Source organism: Podospora pseudocomata, chromosome 4, assembly GCF_035222375.1.
Source record: "Podospora pseudocomata strain CBS 415.72m chromosome 4, whole genome shotgun sequence".
Lineage (NCBI taxonomy): Eukaryota > Fungi > Ascomycota > Sordariomycetes > Sordariales > Podosporaceae > Podospora > Podospora pseudocomata.
Genome location: NC_085888.1, coordinates 1,035,095 through 1,052,812, shown reverse-complemented (window position 1 = coordinate 1,052,812; position 17,718 = coordinate 1,035,095). Strand labels below are relative to the sequence as shown.

At 52.1% G+C, this 17,718-nt stretch overlaps 4 protein-coding genes across 4 annotated transcripts; 2 read left to right on the top strand and 2 right to left on the bottom strand.

Moving 5' to 3' along the window:
• Positions 1–10: 10 nt before the first annotated feature.
• QC762_402885 (uncharacterized protein) lies at positions 11–710 on the top strand (the record flags this gene model as incomplete). The annotated part of the gene is made up of 2 exons (XM_062889733.1): positions 11–46; positions 111–710. 2 exons carry the CDS (start codon positions 11–13, stop codon positions 708–710), a joined length of 636 nt encoding a protein of 211 aa, XP_062743300.1.
• A 318-nt stretch (positions 711–1,028) lies between these two features.
• Positions 1,029–2,611, bottom strand: QC762_402880 (uncharacterized protein). Its single transcript, XM_062889732.1, has 3 exons — positions 1,801–2,611; positions 1,694–1,728; positions 1,029–1,623 (listed from the first exon to the last, which is right to left on the bottom strand). The coding sequence occupies exons 1-3, from the start codon at positions 1,977–1,979 to the stop codon at positions 1,343–1,345; spliced, it is 495 nt and encodes a 164-aa protein (XP_062743299.1). The 5' UTR covers positions 1,980–2,611; the 3' UTR covers positions 1,029–1,342.
• A 4,476-nt stretch (positions 2,612–7,087) lies between these two features.
• Positions 7,088–10,783, bottom strand: TUB4 (gamma-tubulin). The gene is made up of 3 exons (XM_062889731.1): positions 10,607–10,783; positions 9,428–10,536; positions 7,088–9,373 (listed from the first exon to the last, which is right to left on the bottom strand). The coding sequence occupies exons 1-3, from the start codon at positions 10,653–10,655 to the stop codon at positions 9,140–9,142; spliced, it is 1,392 nt and encodes a 463-aa protein (XP_062743298.1). The 5' UTR covers positions 10,656–10,783; the 3' UTR covers positions 7,088–9,139.
• A 510-nt stretch (positions 10,784–11,293) lies between these two features.
• Positions 11,294–17,366, top strand: SPO14 (Phospholipase D1; the record flags this gene model as incomplete). The annotated part of the gene is made up of 2 exons (XM_062889730.1): positions 11,294–17,301; positions 17,360–17,366. The coding sequence occupies exons 1-2, from the start codon at positions 11,783–11,785 to the stop codon at positions 17,364–17,366; spliced, it is 5,526 nt and encodes a 1,841-aa protein (XP_062743297.1). The 5' UTR covers positions 11,294–11,782.
• Between the last annotated feature and the right edge of the window lie 352 nt (positions 17,367–17,718).

Sequence of the window (17,718 nt, the reverse complement as noted above, 5' to 3'; positions counted from 1 at the left end):
ATCATTAATTATGTCCCCCAATAAAGCACCAAGCGCCGGCACCAAGGCACGTCCCCTTCCCCCCTCCTCTTCCCCCAAACACAACCACCCCCCTAACAACCCCCCCCAAGGTCACCCTCGGCTCCTCAGCCCCCATAACCCAAGAATCAGCCGGCCCCGTCAACCCCTCCTCCCTAGCCGCCGAATCCCGCCGCCACGGCGGCGCCTTCTCCGAAAACCCCACCTCCTCCGGCTCCTCCCCCGGCCAGCCAGCCTCCCAATCCGAGTACGAATCCTCCCTCTCCGGTACCACCGGCCGCCCCTCTAGCAATTCCGCCTCCTTGGAATCAGCCCAAATGTCCAAATCGTCCCAGTCGGAGCGCGGACAAAAGGGGATGCCCTCCAAGTCGACCAAGACGGAATTGTCAAAGATTGTGAGCAATCCCGAGGGGCAGGGGGCCAAGGCACCGACTTATGTCGAGAATTTGATTCATACCGGTGCCGAGAGGGGCGGGAAGCCGCACGGGAAGAATCTGACAGAGGGTGGTTTTGAGGGGAGCGGGACGGTGGAGGGCCCGTTGCCTGAGCCCGGGAGTGAGGATGACCCGGGACGGTCGGCGTTTAGGAAGCTGGCGGGGGCGAGCGCGGCTGGGAACGGGGTGGCGAAGGGGTGGAAGGAGTCAGAGGGGAGGAAGGGGTTTTCGCAGTTGGGGAGTGAGGAGAGTGCTTAGATGTGAGGTTGGGGTTGGGGTGGTTGGTCTGAGATTGGATTTGGGTCAGGATAAGTTAGCCTTGATAGTTGTCAGTGTTAGTTCTGTCTTTCACCAACCTTTTAAAATGGCTTGTTGTTACTCCTTGACTTGTCAGTGACAGCTTGTTTCATCTGAACTTACCTTAAAGTTGCTCCAATGGCTCGGCTCAGGTGGAACTGACAAACTCCATCACCGGGGCAAACCTGTCTTTCTCTCCCCGACTGCAAGAATCAATGTCAGTGAACAGCTCATCATCCATCCGATGATGGAAACATCGCTCAGCAAACAAGAACCAAATCTTCGACCGACATAACAAACCAAGTTCATTACTATCTTCAAAGCCATTAACGCTAACACCACACACAAAAAATTAAGCATTACTTGAATCCAGAAGGAAGAAAAATGGGAACCTGACCCTCACAAAGAGGCGGTCAGAACCAAAGCTGGAAATCGCAAATAAATGTAAATCCCAGTCTCAACTTTTGCGTAATCCAAGCCAGATGATTATCCAAAAGAAGCTCGGATCACAGATTCCACTTTTCCAAAGAAGGCTTTCCCCAAAAAGAACCACACAACACCCGGCAAATGGCTTGCCAAACTTTCCCTCTCGCTTAGAGCACGACAGCAACAACACCGGCGACGGCGGCGAGGACACCGCCAGCGTTCAGGGCGAGATACGCAGCGCTGTTGGTGTTGGTGGCTGGGGAGCTAGTGAGGGTGGAGGTGCCGGACTCGTCGTCAGTGTTGCTCGCATCATCCTCAACCTGGTTCTGATTTAGGGTCGGGGCCGGGTTGACGTTGTTGGTTTTGGAGGCGGAAGGGGCAGCGGTGGCCTTGGAAGGGAACTGGGAGGCGAAGCCGCAGAAGATGTCCTTTTGGCCGACGTCAGAGTCTGATACGGAGAGTCAGTACGAATACAGAGATTACGCGTTCGAGGCAAAGTGGGCGGGTTGAGAACTTACGGAGACGAGAGTCGTTGGGGCAGTTGTTGTAGCAGCTGTACGCGCGCAAGGAGGTTAGATACTGTCTAGAATATCACCAAGATGGCGGGTGACACAGCGAAACTTACGTGAGGATAGCTTGCCAGGCGGCGCATGAGCAGTCGTAGTCACTCTGGCCGCAGGCGGCGAGCTTCGCCTTCTCGGAGCCGAGGCAGGCCTCGACTATGTAGTCGGCACCACAGACGCTGGTGGTCTGGGCCATGGCGGCCGAGACGAGGACGGCGACGGGGAGGAAGAAGGACTTCATTTTGGCGATTGACTATGGTGGATTACGATGGAGAATCGAGCGCGTCGCGAAGAGGAATGGCCGTCGGACGGGATGAGAGTTTTTTTTTGGGTGGTTTTGAACGAGAGGGTGGTATCATACAACTCTGGAAGGCTGGGATTATACCAGGATGAGATGGTGAATGAACGACTGACTGGGGAGGAATCCGGAGTAACGAATGGATACGGTCTGGGGAATGGAGTCAAATACTCGCGATGAACGGGGGAGCGGCACCAGAGCAACCGAAAAAAACAAGCGAGTGTGTGAGGAGGTTGTGGGAATCAGGAGTGGAATCACAGGCGGCGAGGGAGGAGATGGAAGGGATGTGGGCGATGTGATGCTCCCAGAAGGGGCATGGGGAGGGGGGATGGCACGGCGCTAGTCTCTTTAATTATAAGCCGACATGGGGAGCTGGGGACGCCACATCGATGTTGTTCCCACCATCCAGGCCTCAGCCAGCCTTTCAACCGCCAGTGCTTACAGCATGGCGCGGGTCGTTGTGGTCGGCCGGCTGGAATGCGATCTGCAGCATGTTGCTGCTGTGGGTTGTCGCCAAAAGGGAAATATCAAAATGTTGACTGAGCAAGTGGTCGTGCTGTGGTGTTCACGCTTCGGGAAGTGCAGGTGGTTGGATCGCGTCGGGCCCGGCCGGCCGTGCATTTTGATCTAAACCAATCGGCAACGAGCTCAACACTCGTGTTATCAAGGGGGTTTGACAGGGGGGTCAGAATCATCATCTCCTGATTGGCCAATCTCCCCGGCAGGTGGCCTCGGCCTTGCAGGGGGGGTCCGAGTGCGTCTGTCATCACTCGTAAAACCCAATTCAACCGATCGCCCAAGGCCAGAACCATCACCGCCAAAGAGAAGCTGCAGCGCCAGCTTCTCTGCCAAGCTTATAAGCCGCATCTGCCATCACATCTCTCTTTGAAACGGTTTGCTTGATGTTTCTAGATATCAGATGCTACCGCCACACAAACATAAACATCTTTGTGCTCACCGAGTCTGTGTATCGAGCTACCAGGCCCACCTGGCCTTGTTTGTGTTGAATGTACCACAGCATGGCTGAGAAACACCAGCGGTTCCAGCTCTGACTTTCCTCTCGATCGACAATGCACAGAATATCCGGCAAGACCGGTGATCTGCTGCATGTCATGAACGTGTGCTCGAGGTCTGATACTGATTTGCTCTCAGACAATGTCAACCCGCAACAGTCTCACTCCAATGACAAAACGAAACATACGGAAAAGTCTAGATACAAGGCTTATACTAGATCCGAAATCCTCAAGAGAGCTTTCAGAATATACGGAGTAGTTCCCACCTCTATTAAAATACTGGCGAAAGCCATGCAACCTCCTCTCCCACCACTGCATATCTCCCCAACCCATCTCAGCTCCTCACATCTCCGTCTTCAAACTCACGATAACACAACCAAACCGTCTTGCACCTTTCGTCAGGCTCAACATCCATCAAATAATACCCTGGCCGATAAAACTCTTCACCTTTATACTTCCAAGGCCCAAACTAATCCCATCCGTAACTACGGCTGCCAATCCGGTGCATTCTGAACCCCGGCCAGCTGCAAACCAGATTCTGGGTAGGTATCGGGATTATCTACGATCTCAATCGCCCTGAACTCTATCGGGTGTTGGTGAGGCGCAGGCGGAGAGGTGTTGTGGATTGGTCGCCAGTTGATTATCTCTACATTCGAGATGCGGGCTGGGAGTTTGTGGTGAGGTGGTAAGGGGAGGTGTTCGCGGCCAAGATAATGATAGACAGTGGGACCAGCTTTCTTGTTGGGGAGTTTGACACTTTTGGAGGAGTGGGACGTGCGGTCGAATTCGGTCCAGCTTGAGGCTGTGGATGAAGATGGTTTCGATGTGGACTCTGGTTTACTGTGGCTTGATGTGTATGTTGCCGAGACATTTGGTACTGGGTTTGCTCCCACTGACTTTCTCTTTGAAATTGTCGACATATTTGGATATTTCAGAGACACTGATACCGGCTTTCTCTTCGGAATTGTCGACGTACTTGAAGAGTGCACAAGTGTTGATGCGTGCGTGGTTGGGGTGCCAGGCCTGGTTGTCTGTTGATCGTGAGCCGAGCGTTGGTGTTGCTGGGTGTGGGTATGAGCAGGAGTGACAGTTCTGCTTGAATGGCCATTTGAGCTTTTGGCGATGTGTTCGGGAATTTATGTTTTGTTATCTTCTTTCCTTGAGGGGATATGGGTACCCTGCCTGTTGTAGCCTGGCCCATGGCCTGTGTTGCTAACCGGCTGGGTCTTGTCCTTGCCAGTAAACTTGGACAACCAGCCTCTTTTTCTTATCTTATCCATTTTCTTCGAGCTATCGGCAGTGCGGTGTGTCTGCTCCTGGACAACACAAAAACCAGGGGATAGTTGTCTCGTATTTCCCAACAATAAGGGAAAGCCGGGAAGGGAAGCTGAGTATTGATATCCTCACAGGCGTGGCGAAGATCAGATATGATTGCTGATCTGAACCTAATGTTCATGTGAGTCATATGAGCAGTGACCTGCAAACACCGTGTTTCGAATGTGTGAATGTGATTCAACCGCGTGAGCTCCTTGACGTCAGCTGTGCTGTGTACTGTGACCAGATATCAGGCTGGAGATATATAAGAAGGTGCCTATAAATCTTAAATATCTTCCGTTCGAGCTTAGCAATTTATTCCTATCAACATGTATGATGGACTACATGTCACGTTATTGCCCTAGCCTCTTAAATGACTGTCGGGTGATGTTAGATGTCTTGGTCAATATCACAAGCCCTACTGTGAGGCTACCATGAAGCTCAGTCGTGGTGTGCTAGGGGTGAGTAGTGAAAATCATAAGGCACCTCATTAAAGGGTTGTGAAACATCTCAAAAGAATTCTCGAAATTTCAGTGGAACTAAAAATATATATCCTGCGTATTCGAGCTTGACCAGTGTTATTTAGCCTCCTGGAGACATTGATGAGGTGGCCATCATTGTCTAACTTCTAGGGTCGTGAATATATAACATTCTAACATTAAAGATATTGTCTATGGAATCTGCCACTCCAATTCCACCCAATGTAGCTGAGCTTCTGACCCGGCCAGATCATCGTAGAGAGTAAGACCCGCAAGTGTCACTTCTATAAGGGTTTCCATACGTAGCCGACGAAGACCCAGAAGTGGAAGGTAGAGGTTTGCGTTTAGGAGGCCTATCTTTGCGTGCAGTAGGCATGTTTCTGGTTTTTTCGATGGAAATTCGCGTTCAGGTGGTATTTGAGTACCTGAAATAGGCCCTAGATATCTTGCTGGGTGGGTGCGGCTGGCGTATTTTGAGAACCTCTCCGACGGGCATGTGCTTGTATTCAAGACTATTCACCGTCTCGGGAAAAACACCTGAAAATGTTCGAAGCTGCCATGCCAGTACATCATTCTCCACCACTGCAACCCCAACAATCCCCTGTATTCCTTCGAGGTCGCTCGTATATCTAGTTAGGAGGAAGAGACTTCGCTCTTGGCAGGAGATAAGTAGAGACTTTTCCGAACTCTACGATCTGTCCATCTGGCTTCCAGTATGTCCAATCTTTTGGGTCGTATCTAGCTTCCAACGCAGGCATTGGAGCTGGAGACAAATTTGAACTGTTGAAAATTGACCTTTCGTGCCTGACCGCCGAACCGTACCTCTTGATAGGATCCGCCAATGTTTCATCGCGAACTAGGCGGTTCAAATGGGAATTCATGGCATTGACATCTCGGTTGTTGTCCGTTAAAGGATGACTTTGTGGTGGGATTTGGTTGTCAGGAGGTGTCACAATTATAGTTGGCGGCGATGTTGACCCCGTTGGCTTCTTTGGCACTGGTTGACCCAGCACAGGCATATCGTTGTATGGATTTCTTTGTCTCCCCTGACCCTTCTGGTAAATTTACCCTGTTGATGGCAAGTGTCCGCTGGTTGGAGAGCTCCGAACGGACGGGGAACTTTGAGCATAGGGAGAAACGGGTGAGATATCGAAGTCGAGGGGCGAGTATGAAGTACTAACAAGGGAAACAGTCAGGGGTGATGGCTGATGATGACAAGCAGATCTCGGATAGGGGTTGGAGCTGTGAGGACGAGGTCAATGCTGTTGAGCATATCCCGGGTACGGGGAAGCAGTTCTGCTGTAGTTGCTGGCAATGCTGCGTGTGTTGTTTGACTCTCTTGAGGCTTGGCGAGACGCCTGCTTAGCTGTCTTCCTAGAGATGCCAGACGATATAGAAGGTGTCCGAATGGTGACTACGCCTGCGAGGAGGGGTTTGCGGGATCAACTGTGTGCTTGACTGATTGTAGAAATCGTCGATCATTGTCCACTCTCTTGACCGTGGTGGATGCTTGTCCTTTATAATGCCAGTGGAGAGCATGACTCTGTGAGCCCGCTTTTGAATATTATCCCATTTCTCGTACAAAATTATGATGAGGTAAAGGAACAATTATGTTTTTATGCTCAGCTGCTCCCTGAAAGGCAGCAACTGTCTTGCACAGGGTTTGGTTTCTCCAGAGAGGAGGGAAAGCACGAGGGAGAAGCGTATCTTATAGTCGTCAAAGGCCGGCATCATGTATTGCCCCCCAAAAGGTTGTCAGCCATGTGAACGACCTCCCGGCACACCCTGTTTCGAGCGCTAAAATGGTCCGACTACGTGAGGCGATTTGGTGTCAGCTGTGCTGTTGTTAATCACCAGAAATGAGGCTGGAAATACATGAGGTGATGTCTCTTTGCGTTTGAGCATCTTCCCTCCGTACCTGTGTTATCGAGTATTCATGTAATATGCATTGACTCCTTTGAGGCTCTGGTCAACACCAAAGACATGCAGCCATAGAGCTCTTCATCTCAGAGCAGGACACCCTTAGGAGCCACGTTCTAGACAAATAAATGACACCAAATAGGCGTCGAAAAGTATTTAATACGCCTGAAAGAGTCACCAACAGGTCTATTCTACTTAAAAAGGTGTAAGCTGATAATTGTTACAGGTTTTACCAACCAGCAATATCAACTATTTTATCGGGGCGTGGGAGTTTGACCGGGCTGTTTAGCAAGTCACAATTGTTAAACGTGAAAGAGTAACAGATTGAGGTGTAATTGCATCATATTCTATTCTTTACCTAGGCAATCTCTGTAAAAGATATCTATGAACGTGCTCGATATCCCAGATATACAATTTTTGCCAGCAAGTACCGGACTGTCAGCCCTCCAACCGCGATTATGAAACATCAAACAGACCCCCAATGACTTCAAATTCCATCCATCTTTGCCTGTTCTGTGCGAGAAATTAAAAAGCACAAGCGTATCAGTAACAAGCCCACAACACTAATACCTACCCTTCAATGGTAGTAACCTGACTAATTTGAGCTTACCGAGTCCATATAGGTAGCTCTGATAATACCCATTATCACCAACCTGATACGGCACCCGATACACAGCCAGCTCATACACCGGAGACCTAAATTATCTCGTCTCCTGCGTTTCAACCCTGAGTCTTAACATCCATTTGACTCTACAACCTCACCTGGGTATATGCGTTGAACGTACCCCAACACCTCTTCCACAGGCATTTCACTCAGCTTTCCCAGCTTTGCCATTGCGCTGACTTGTTAAGCGCAAAACCAGCTGCCAGCCACATAGCTGTTTCGTCATCCTCCACCACTCTGAAGAAAACCCGGCCGTGTATACCCTCCAGATAGTGGATATACCTCGCTAGAAAATTGCCCTTCTCGTTGCTGTAAAAACAGAGAGGTTTTTCGATTTTGATCTTTGGTTGTGCTGGCTTGGCCTTTGGCATCGGTGGAGGGACTGGTTTCATTCGTATAATCTTTGGCTGTGCTGGGCTGACGTTTGAGACTGGGGCCGGGACTGGTTTCCTTCTTGGTATCGCCTTTTGTGGATGGCCTTTAGTGCTTGACGCAGGCGTTTTGGGGAGTTCGTGTGGGCTTGGGCTCGCGACGCATGTTGTCTGCGTTGAGATTGTATCCACACCGCCAACGCTTGATCTCCGTTGGCTTAGAGGCGAGCCATATCTCCCGTCCGGGGTTTCTGAGACATAATTCGTCGCTGATTTCTTCTACCACCAATTCCAATGATTCCCGATGCCCTCTACGCTCATCCCGAGGAGGGGGACTGCATGGCGTGCTCTGGGGTGTGCTAGTTGTGGTGCCGTGCCTGGTGTTGATGTCCCCCATCTTGAGCTCGTGAATGCTTGTCTTCTCAGCGACGTTATTCTTGATGAAGCATGGTTTGGTTGCGGTGCTTGCAGGAACCGCTGTGTAAGCCCCGCCCGGGAGGGTCGGCCGTGAGAATGGTAGTCAGAAAGGGGACTCGGCGAAAAGGGTGGAGGGAAATTTCTGTCGATGCTGAATAACAGCTAGACAGCGGACTCGGCGGAAAGGGGATGTTGTAGCTAGTTGATGGTGAGTGAAAAGCAGACAAAGGGGTCGGGCTGTATGGTGGCGAATGGTAATAAGGATACTGCGGTCCAATGGGATATAAGAGCACAGCTTGGTGATAGAAGCATGGTGCAGTAGTCAGAGGGTACATGTCGAGCTGTGATTGATGACCATGGGCGGGACGCGGATGGGAAGCGTAAGTGCGAAATCGCGAAGAAAGGCGGTCGTCGTAAGAATAGGATTGGGTATATTAAGGTGGGTGATGAGAAGGGGTATATCCGTGGGACCAGTGCTCCCGGTACTCAACTTGACGAGTACTCATGGCCCGCTGGTATTTGCTGGTCGAGTTGACTTGCCATTCCACTGGTAGGAAAAGCCGAGAACTGAAGGGTATTTATAATAGCCAAATACTCAGTGTCGGCCTCATTGTCCGCGTTCGCAGTCTGCCAGCCATACGAACGGTCACTCGTGACATGGTGTTAGGTAGCGCAACAATGATGACCTGACATCAGGAAGGTCATTTGGCGACGTCTTTCAGATGTGAGAATATGTAATAGTATTGTTCCATCCGTAGCTCTCATTCAAGTCATCTCAAAACAGGAACAAGAGCGTTACTTACACAGATGCATGCTCGCTCCCTGTCCCTATGGAACCCCTGAGCGCCTAAAATTGCACAACCATAGCCATCCATCCATCACTCATACATTGTGGGAAACCGCCACCTCGTGAAAAGAACCTCGATTAACCCATCCTCTTGTCCACTTCAGCCGAGGCGGGATTTTCGTTGCTAACATCGGGGTTGAGATAGTTGGCGTCTTCGGCGGCCTCGTACTCGGCAATGAGATCTGTGACGACCTCTCGAGCCTCATCGAACTCGCTGAGGTTGTCAGCAAAGGGAGCCGTCTTCTTGTAGCCCTCCAAGAAGGCATTGCGTTTTCTCATGCCATCATATTGGCGGTAAATTCTTTTGAAAAGCTGTGATAACATTAGATACGGAGATATCTGTTTCAACATATGGAGAATACCTACAGTTGCGATGCTCGTGTGATTGGCCAACATTAGACCGCTGACACGGTGTGCCATGGGGATGTATGGGCTTCTCTTGGTCAGAGCCACTTGAATACTGGCGGGACCCCACGGAATGAAAGTGGCAAGACGACGTTCACGGATACGCAGCAAACTCTTGTGGACGTCTGTCGGGTCAACTTCTCCTTGAATGACGTTCAAGATGGAAATGTAGCAACTCTTTTTGCCAGGCACGGTCGATACCATGCGGTTCTTGGGCTGCAAGAGACGACGCATGACGTCCAGAACGGTGGTCTTGCGGACTGTCTTGGCCTGTTCGACTTGATCACCGGTGAAGGGTGTGTAAGAAGTCATGAGGAAGTGGCAACGTGGGGTCGGGATGAGAGATGCGAGGATGCTGACAAGATCATTGTGCATGTAACCTGGGTAGCGGAGGGTGGTGGTGCTGGCCGACATGACGGTCGATACCAGCTGGTTTGTTTGTTGGAAGGAGGGCTCTTGCATGTGAAGTCTGTCTGCTGCGATGTGGGAGAGAGCTCCGTTGTCGAGGACAACCACTGAATCGGCATTTTGGGTGAGGCGTCTCATGGTGAGCATGCTGTTGTATGGGTGTACCACCACGTCGCCGGAGTTTGTCGTGTCGGGAAATACGGAGTATGTCTGGATGATCTTCTTGGGGAATCTGTCGTTTAACCTTTCAAGTAGGAAGGAACCCAAGCCTGAGCCTGTGCCTCCGGCGATCGAATGCAGCATCATGAAGCCCTCGAGAGAATCACTGCCGTCAGCTTCCCGGTCGATCATCTCCATGATCTCCTCGTGCACTAACTCTCCCGTCTGGTACCCATCGCCCCAGTTGTTTCCGGCCCCTACACCATTCTTGCCCACATAAAAGTTCTCAGGGTTGTATATGTTTCTGTATGGGCCTGTTTGGATGCCGTGGATAACTCGTGGCTCCAGATCGATTAGGATAGCTCTTGGGATGTACCGGGTATCGTCACTCTGGTAATAAAAGACATCTTTTCGATCGCCGCCCTCGGTTGCAAAGTCCTCGAGGTTGCCGTCCTGACTGATGCCGTGCTCCTGGCATAGCTGCTGCCAAAACTGACTGCCAACTGTGGTAGATGGACTGTTAGTCTGGGGACGACATGAACAGGATATGGCATAAAGAATGGAAATACTGACTGCTGTTGCCGCACTGGCCTGCCTGAATGGTGATTATTTCTCTTGGCATGGTGGTGGCATCGGCGGGATAGTGTTTAATGGGAAGATACAACGATGATGTCGATTTCTGGAGCTCCGACGCGTTTGAAGCCGTTTGAGACGCGAATTTGAGACCCCGCCTCTTGGATGTCGTGGAGGGGCACCCTTGCTAGCGCACACTGGCCCAGCTCCGAGGTTGTCAGCCGCGGCTTCGGTACCACTTTGTTTCTTCAGCGACATCTTCAAGCAAAGGTGCTACGTATGTCAATTTCATGTCCCTATTTCTTTACAGCTTTGGTGACATTATATTGTTTTCCATGACTATGACTAGATACACCAGAGATACCTTTTATCTCCGTAAGACCTATGATCTTACTGACCTCAGCAAGTGGGAGCTGCCATCTGAACTGGAAAATGCTGCAGCTGCATGAATACCTTACCCGGCCGTAATTGGGCCAATTTTGCGTGCCAGGCCATCCCAACCAGCACTTGAGTTCCAGGCTGTCGAGATTTGGATGATGTCGCTGGAAATGATGAAACATGGGGCAGCCCAGAGGCGTGGGGCCCGATGGAAGGGGTCAGTAAATTGTAGGTTATTTCCCGCTGTTACACCCCTGTCGATGCACCCAACGTCAGGTGCCATCACGTCCATCCCGCGGCTGTGGGAATGCGATGTTCCTGGTGAAGAAGTGAAGGTGTTGGCTGGAAACTGGAAAGTTTGGTTGCATCCCCATCTTTACCTTATTCTATTGAAAACTGCACATCGATCGCAGCCTGCTTCTTGCCGTCCTACCGTCCTCCTGTTACTAGCCAGCCAACACTAGTGTAGGAGCAGGCCATTTTAGTTGCTTTCTTGGTTTCTAGCTTTCAGGTTCCTTGAATCGGGAAACGTTGAACCTTCCACTCCAGTTCCACAACCTGCATCAAGACGCATGCCACTGACGCGCACCACGCGCCGCTGTACCGACACACCATCTCTAATCTAGCGAAGAAGTCATCCCCTACGCCCACGTTCCCCTCGAACAATCCGTGCCGCGCGAATCCGAGACGTTGCGAACAACCCACCAACCCATGCTTCGCTATTGAGGCCCCCATCATCTTCACGAACCGCCGGCTTGTCTTCTTGCCACAGAAAAGACTACAACTTGAAAAAGAAGCATGACGGATACCCCCCGGCTTGAGCCTTCGGGCACGCCTCGAAAGGAAGCAAAGACGACCCTCTCCTCCGGCACGCTCGACGAATTGCCCACCATCCCCCAAGCCAAACTCCTCCACACTCACTCATCACCATTGCTGTCCGACCATGTCGATTTTGCTACCCGCCCGGCGACGAGACCGAATTCCCTACGTGGGCAGAGCATTGCCGAGAACGAGCCTACAGATTACTTGAATGGGGGGGTTGCCCATGACCGACAATCTCCCCCTGCGGCTGGCTATGGCAATGGGCCCATACCGTCCGCTCTCAATATTGAGAACCCCCCCAAATCCGCTGCCTCAGGCCCATCCGACCTACTGGACACATCCGAGTTCACTTTGTCGAATTCAAACCGAAGAAGCGTACAATTCACCCAGGATGACTTCGCGCCAGACCAAATAACAGCACACTCGAGGCAGGGTTCTTGGGACACCCGCGAAGCCTTTGGAAAGCTCCGTGGCTCGGGTTTCATTGCCATACTCAAGGACTTGAAAGGCACTGGCGGATCGCATACCCCGAGGACACCTGGTGCCGGTCCTTCGGAACTCCCATCCACCGCAAGTTCGCCAACAGCACTCCGTAATCCACCAAGAATACCTCGCGCGGCAGATGAAGGTAGTGATGTTGATGCAGATGCCGAGGAAACTGCCGATGAGACGGTTGGCGGAGCTGCGAAGGGTAAACAACGAAAGAAGAGACGGATCCGGAGACCCAGAATGGACTCATATTCGACGCCCAACACGCCTCAAGTTGGTGTGGGAAGCCAGGATACTGCCGCCGCTGGGTACGGGAGGTTTGGAGGGCTTTTGCGACGTGCAACGTTGGGAGGCGTAGACGACCATGGCGTTGTATCCGAGGGTGAAGGTCGTGACCGCCTGACTAATGCACGGGCCCCCAGAAGAGTTACGCCATGGTCTTCAAGAGGTGGTCATGATGACGGGGAAGAAGCCGAAAGCCCAGGAGGTTCGAGGGTTGGCCATCATTTCAGAAGATTTTCGGCCCTCGGCGGTGGCGGTGGTGGCGTCAGTGATGGGGATGCCATCAGCCCCAGAAGGCCCTTTTTCGGAACCGAACGAGCCAGTACGTTCAGTGCACAAAAATGGAAACAAGTTAAAGGTGCCTTGAAGCTGCTGCGCAAAAAGCCAGACGAGCAGTTTGACTTTGCCAAATCAGCAGAGCTCATGGCCGAACTACGGGCGGTTACCCCCGCTGTCTTGATGCTGGCAAGCATGATACAGCGGGACGAGCATGGTAACAAGAGGATCCCCGTGCTGCTCGAGCAGTTGAGGCTTAAAGTCAAGAGTAGTACGCCAAGCCAAGAGAAGGACAGTGAGAGACATTGGCTCTTTGAAATCGAGCTCGAGTACGGCAGTGGTCCAAGTCAGATGAAGTGGACCATCCACCGCACCATCAAGGACATTCTCAACCTTCATTGGAAGTATAAGTTGACGCTAGGGAACGAGAAGTTGCCTTCCATTCATCAAGGGGCGAGACCAAAACAGCCCAGCTTTCCTTTGTCTGCCTTTCCCTACCTTCGTGGAGTGAGAGGCTTGGATGAGTCTGACGAGGAGGATGCTCCGAACAGCCAGCTTACGCCCAACCCGCTTGTTAATAACAACGATAGGGCTGAAGAGACGGCCGGGGAGCTAACAGCAGGCGAAGCTACTATTCAGGAAGGGACTGATATCGACGCCCCGATTCGGAAAAAGCGCTCACGCATGTCGTACCTGGGTGCTCGACGAAAGACCTCAGCGCTCGGATCCATGGCCGATCTTGGTGCCAGTGCTTTGGACCCCAGTGTGGCCAAGAGACGCTACGTTGAGCGGCAACAGAGGACGCTGGAAAAGTATCTTCAAGACATGATTCGCTGGCTCATGTTCCGCGCGGATAGCAACCGTCTCTGCCGCTTCCTCGAACTCTCTGCCCTTGGTGTGCGCCTTGCTGCAGAAGGCAGCTATCACGGGAAAGAATGCTACCTGCACATTCAGTCCTCCAAGGGACTCGACTTTCGACGGGTTTTGACGCCAGGAAAGGTGATTGCTAGACACAGTCGGAAATGGTTCCTTGTGCGTCAAAGTTATATCGTCTGCGTTGAGTCCCCGGAGAATATGAATATCTACGACGTCTACCTCGTTGATCCCAAGTTCAAGCTCATATCGAAGAACACCAAGGGCAAGGAGCTTACCGGCAAGGACAAGGATAGAGAGGATGATGTTGAAAATCTCGACTTGACGGCTCCCCGCCCTGTGGCCAAGCACCATACTCTCAAGATCCTTACCTCGGAGCGAAAGGTCAAGTTGTTCTCCCCGAATCAGCACCTCATTCAGCAATTTGAGGAGTCCATCGTGGAGATGCTGAAGAACACGCCATGGCACCTGCACAATCGGTTTGGCAGCTTTGCCCCTGTTCGCACTGGGGCCTATGCCCAGTGGCTTGTGGACGGCCGAGACTACATGTGGAACGTCTCGCGTGCCATCAGCATGGCAAAGGATGTCATCTACATTCACGACTGGTGGCTGAGTCCCGAGTTGTACATGAGACGTCCCGCTTGTATCAGCCAAAAGTGGCGACTTGATCGTCTGCTGCAGCGAAAGGCTGCCGAAGGTGTCAAGGTCTTTGTGATTGTCTACCGCAATGTGGAAGCCGCTATCCCTATTGATTCCGAGTATACCAAATTTTCCTTGCTTAACTTGCACCCGAACATTTTTGTCCAGCGCTCGCCACATCAGTTTAAGAAGAACCAGTTCTTCTTTGCTCATCACGAAAAGATCGTTATTGTCGATCATGATATCGCCTTTGTCGGTGGCATCGATCTCTGCTTTGGTCGTTGGGATTGCCCGCAACATCCTGTGGTGGACGACAAACCTACTGGTTTCGAGCCTCAAGAGGGACAGCCCAGGGATGCCGAGCACGTTCAACTCTTCCCCGGAAAGGACTATTCTAACCCCCGTGTTCGCGACTTCTTCCGCCTCAACGAGCCTTACGAGGAGATGTATGATCGCTCCAGAATCCCACGCATGCCATGGCATGATATTGCCATGCAGGTAGTAGGCCAGCCAGCTCGCGATCTCACTCGACACTTTGTTCAGAGGTGGAACTACGTCCGTCGCGGACGCAAGCCCACCAGACCTACGCCGTTCCTGCTGCCTCCGCCGGATTGCAACCCAGAGGAGCTTGAGGCAGTTGGCTTGAATGGCACTTGTGAGGTGCAAATCCTTCGCTCGGCATCCACTTGGTCTCTAGGCATTGAAGACACGGAACAAAGCATCCACTTGGCTTATATCAAGATGATCGAAGACTCGGACCATTTCGTGTATATGGAGAATCAGTTCTTCATCACCAGCACCGAGACCCTCAATAGCAAGATGGTCAACGGTATCGGCGATGCCCTGGTTCGCCGCATCATTCGTGCTCACGAAAACGACGAGGACTGGCGAGCGGTTATCCTGATTCCCCTGATGCCTGGCTTCCAGAATGAGGTGAACGAACAAGATGGCACCAGCGTTCGTCTCATTCTGCAGTGCCAATACCGCAGTATCTGTCGTGGAGAGCACTCGATCTTTGGGCGCCTCAAGGCTGCCGGCATTGACCCTGAGGATTACATTCAGTTCTTTTGTCTCCGGCAGTGGGGCAAGATGTCCAACGGCATGCTCACAACCGAGATGTTGTATATCCATGCCAAGTGCATCATCGTTGACGACCGGGTGGCTTTGATCGGATCGGCCAACATCAATGAGCGCTCCATGTTGGGCAACCGCGATTCCGAGGCTGCCGCCATCGTCCGCGATACCGACATGATTTGGTCCACGATGGCCGGACGCCCTTATCAGGTCGGGAGATTCGCCCACACGCTGCGTCTTCGGTTGATGAGAGAGCATTTGGGCTTGGATGTTGACGAGATTTTGGAGGAGGAGAGACAGGCCGATCTCGACCAAGCAGAGGCTTTCGAGGCCGAGATGGACCGCATCTACAGCGACGAGTCCGATGGACTGTCTCCTGTGGCCGAGAGCTCAAGACGCCGTAGTTCGGCTCGCCCAGAGCCGCTCAATATCCCATCTCGGAAGAACGCCAGTGATCACCAGGATACAGATCCGGAGAAGCCGGTGGGCAGAGGCCGGTCTTCCTCCAGGGTCTCCAAGGGTAAGGGCTCTGCCGACGGTCTACGAATTGACATTCCACAGGCTGGCAAGCACAAGGTGGAAGTGGAAGGTCTCGGTGCTGATCATTGGAAGGCCGCTCAGGAGGAAGGTCTTCGTCAGGGGCGTGATTCTGTTATTGTCAATGATAGAGAAGTGTTGGTTCATGATGTTTTGTCTGGCGGAAGGGGAACGATTGACAGTCCCAAGCAAGCTCATCAGCTCCGGCGCCCCTCGGCCGTCACCTCTCGTGACGAAGGAGGGATTGACAACGACGGTATTCCTCCCATGCCACCATTTGACAGGCGGACCACGGAGCAACTTGGACTGCCACGGGCAAACCAGTTGCCAACACTGCCCATGGTGGACGATACCGACATTGGCGGCCCGCCCGTTCACACTGACGCTGGCGGAAGGTTGAGCTTCGGGCCCGCCCACACCCTTCCTATTGATATCAAGCTGGTCGATGTCCACAAGGATTGTATGCGCGATCCTCTCAACACAGCCTTCTACGATGAAGTCTGGTCGAGAGTGGCTGAGAACAACACCAGGATTTACCGACGCGTGTTCCGCTGCATGCCAGACTCGGAAGCAACCAACTGGGCTGAGTACAAGGAGTTCGACGCTTACAACCAACGCTTCAAGGAGAGCATGGACTTTCACCGCTCCGACGAAGAGAGCGAGAAGCCTCCTATGAGCCACGCGGCAGCCCAGGCTGGAGGCGGTGGAGCTGGTATCGGCGCGCCCGGTCCTGCTACTGCCAGTCACGCGGCGGCTGAGAAACTGGCAAGTCCCTTGGGCAATGCTGTCAGGGACGCTCTCAGTCACAACGAGCCAAACAAGGATACCGTTCTTGATGAAAAGCGCGGCATGCAAGAAAATGACTATGGGCAAGACAACTCGTGGGGTGATATGAACCCCGACCCAGAGAAGTCTGTCGACCCCTTGGACACAGGTAATCATCCGACCAATTCAAGTCACGATCACTTGCCCCAGACGGAGAAGCTTGATGTTGTCAAATCAAGGGAGCGGAGGGCTACCTTTTCCAACCAGGAGAAGCCCCCCAAGACGGGCGACAGCACTGCGTCAGCTGCCAATACTGATGCCAACGGCAATAGTGTGAAGCCAGTTGGGTCTCAACGACGCCCCAGGCGGCGGACTACCACCAGGGGTAGCCGGAAGGGCTTCAGTCCGACTGATGATATGCTCAACCGCGTCGATGCTGAGGAGCTGCTTACCATGACGCAAGGTGCTTTGGTGCAGTTCCCGTATGATTGGCTTGTGGTGGAGGAGACGAATGGCAACTGGCTGTTTCAGGTGGACCAGGTGGCTCCGTTGGCTATCTAGTAAGTTGGATTATGTTGCCTCTGATCCCATCATTACTTTGACTAACCATTTTTCTAGTAACTGAGTGTTTATATTGCTGAAAGAGTTGGTCTGTTGGAGTCCAGCGTTAGAAGGGATCATAAGGAGGTGTTTATGATGGTGAAGATTCCCCCTGGAGGAGTGTGGCATCATTGCGTTGGCGTTGGGGGGTGAGGCAGGCGCCTGGTGGAGCATGTATACGGGTTTGTGCATTGGGGCATTCTTTCTTGATTCTTATTACCTTTTTTTTAAAACTTCTTTTACTGTTTCTTTTCTTATTTTGTTTTTTTGGGTGTTACCAAACCCAATTTTGATAGCCCACTTTTTTAATGTACAAGATGTTTTCTTCTGCTGAAGCTGGTCTTCTCTCCCTTCCCAATTGTACTACCCGTACAAGA

What these genes read in the sequence shown, in the direction of transcription:
- QC762_402880 (XM_062889732.1), bottom strand. Translation starts at nt 1,979, where the DNA reads ATGAAGTCCTTCTTCCTCCCCGTCGCCGTCCTCGTCTCGGCCGCCATG. An exon ending in GCCTGGCAAGCTATCCTCAC is followed by an intron (nt 1,729 to 1,800) that starts GTAAGTTTCGCT and finishes GCGCGCGTACAG; the next exon opens with CTGCTACAACAACTGCCCCA. An exon ending in CCCCAACGACTCTCGTCTCC is followed by an intron (nt 1,624 to 1,693) that starts GTAAGTTCTCAA and finishes TCTCCGTATCAG; the next exon opens with ACTCTGACGTCGGCCAAAAG.
- TUB4 (XM_062889731.1), bottom strand. Translation starts at nt 10,655, where the DNA reads ATGCCAAGAGAAATAATCACCATTCAGGCAGGCCAGTGCGGCAACAGC. An exon ending in AGGCCAGTGCGGCAACAGCA is followed by an intron (nt 10,537 to 10,606) that starts GTCAGTATTTCC and finishes CATCTACCACAG; the next exon opens with TTGGCAGTCAGTTTTGGCAG. An exon ending in ATCACACGAGCATCGCAACT is followed by an intron (nt 9,374 to 9,427) that starts GTAGGTATTCTC and finishes ATGTTATCACAG; the next exon opens with CTTTTCAAAAGAATTTACCG.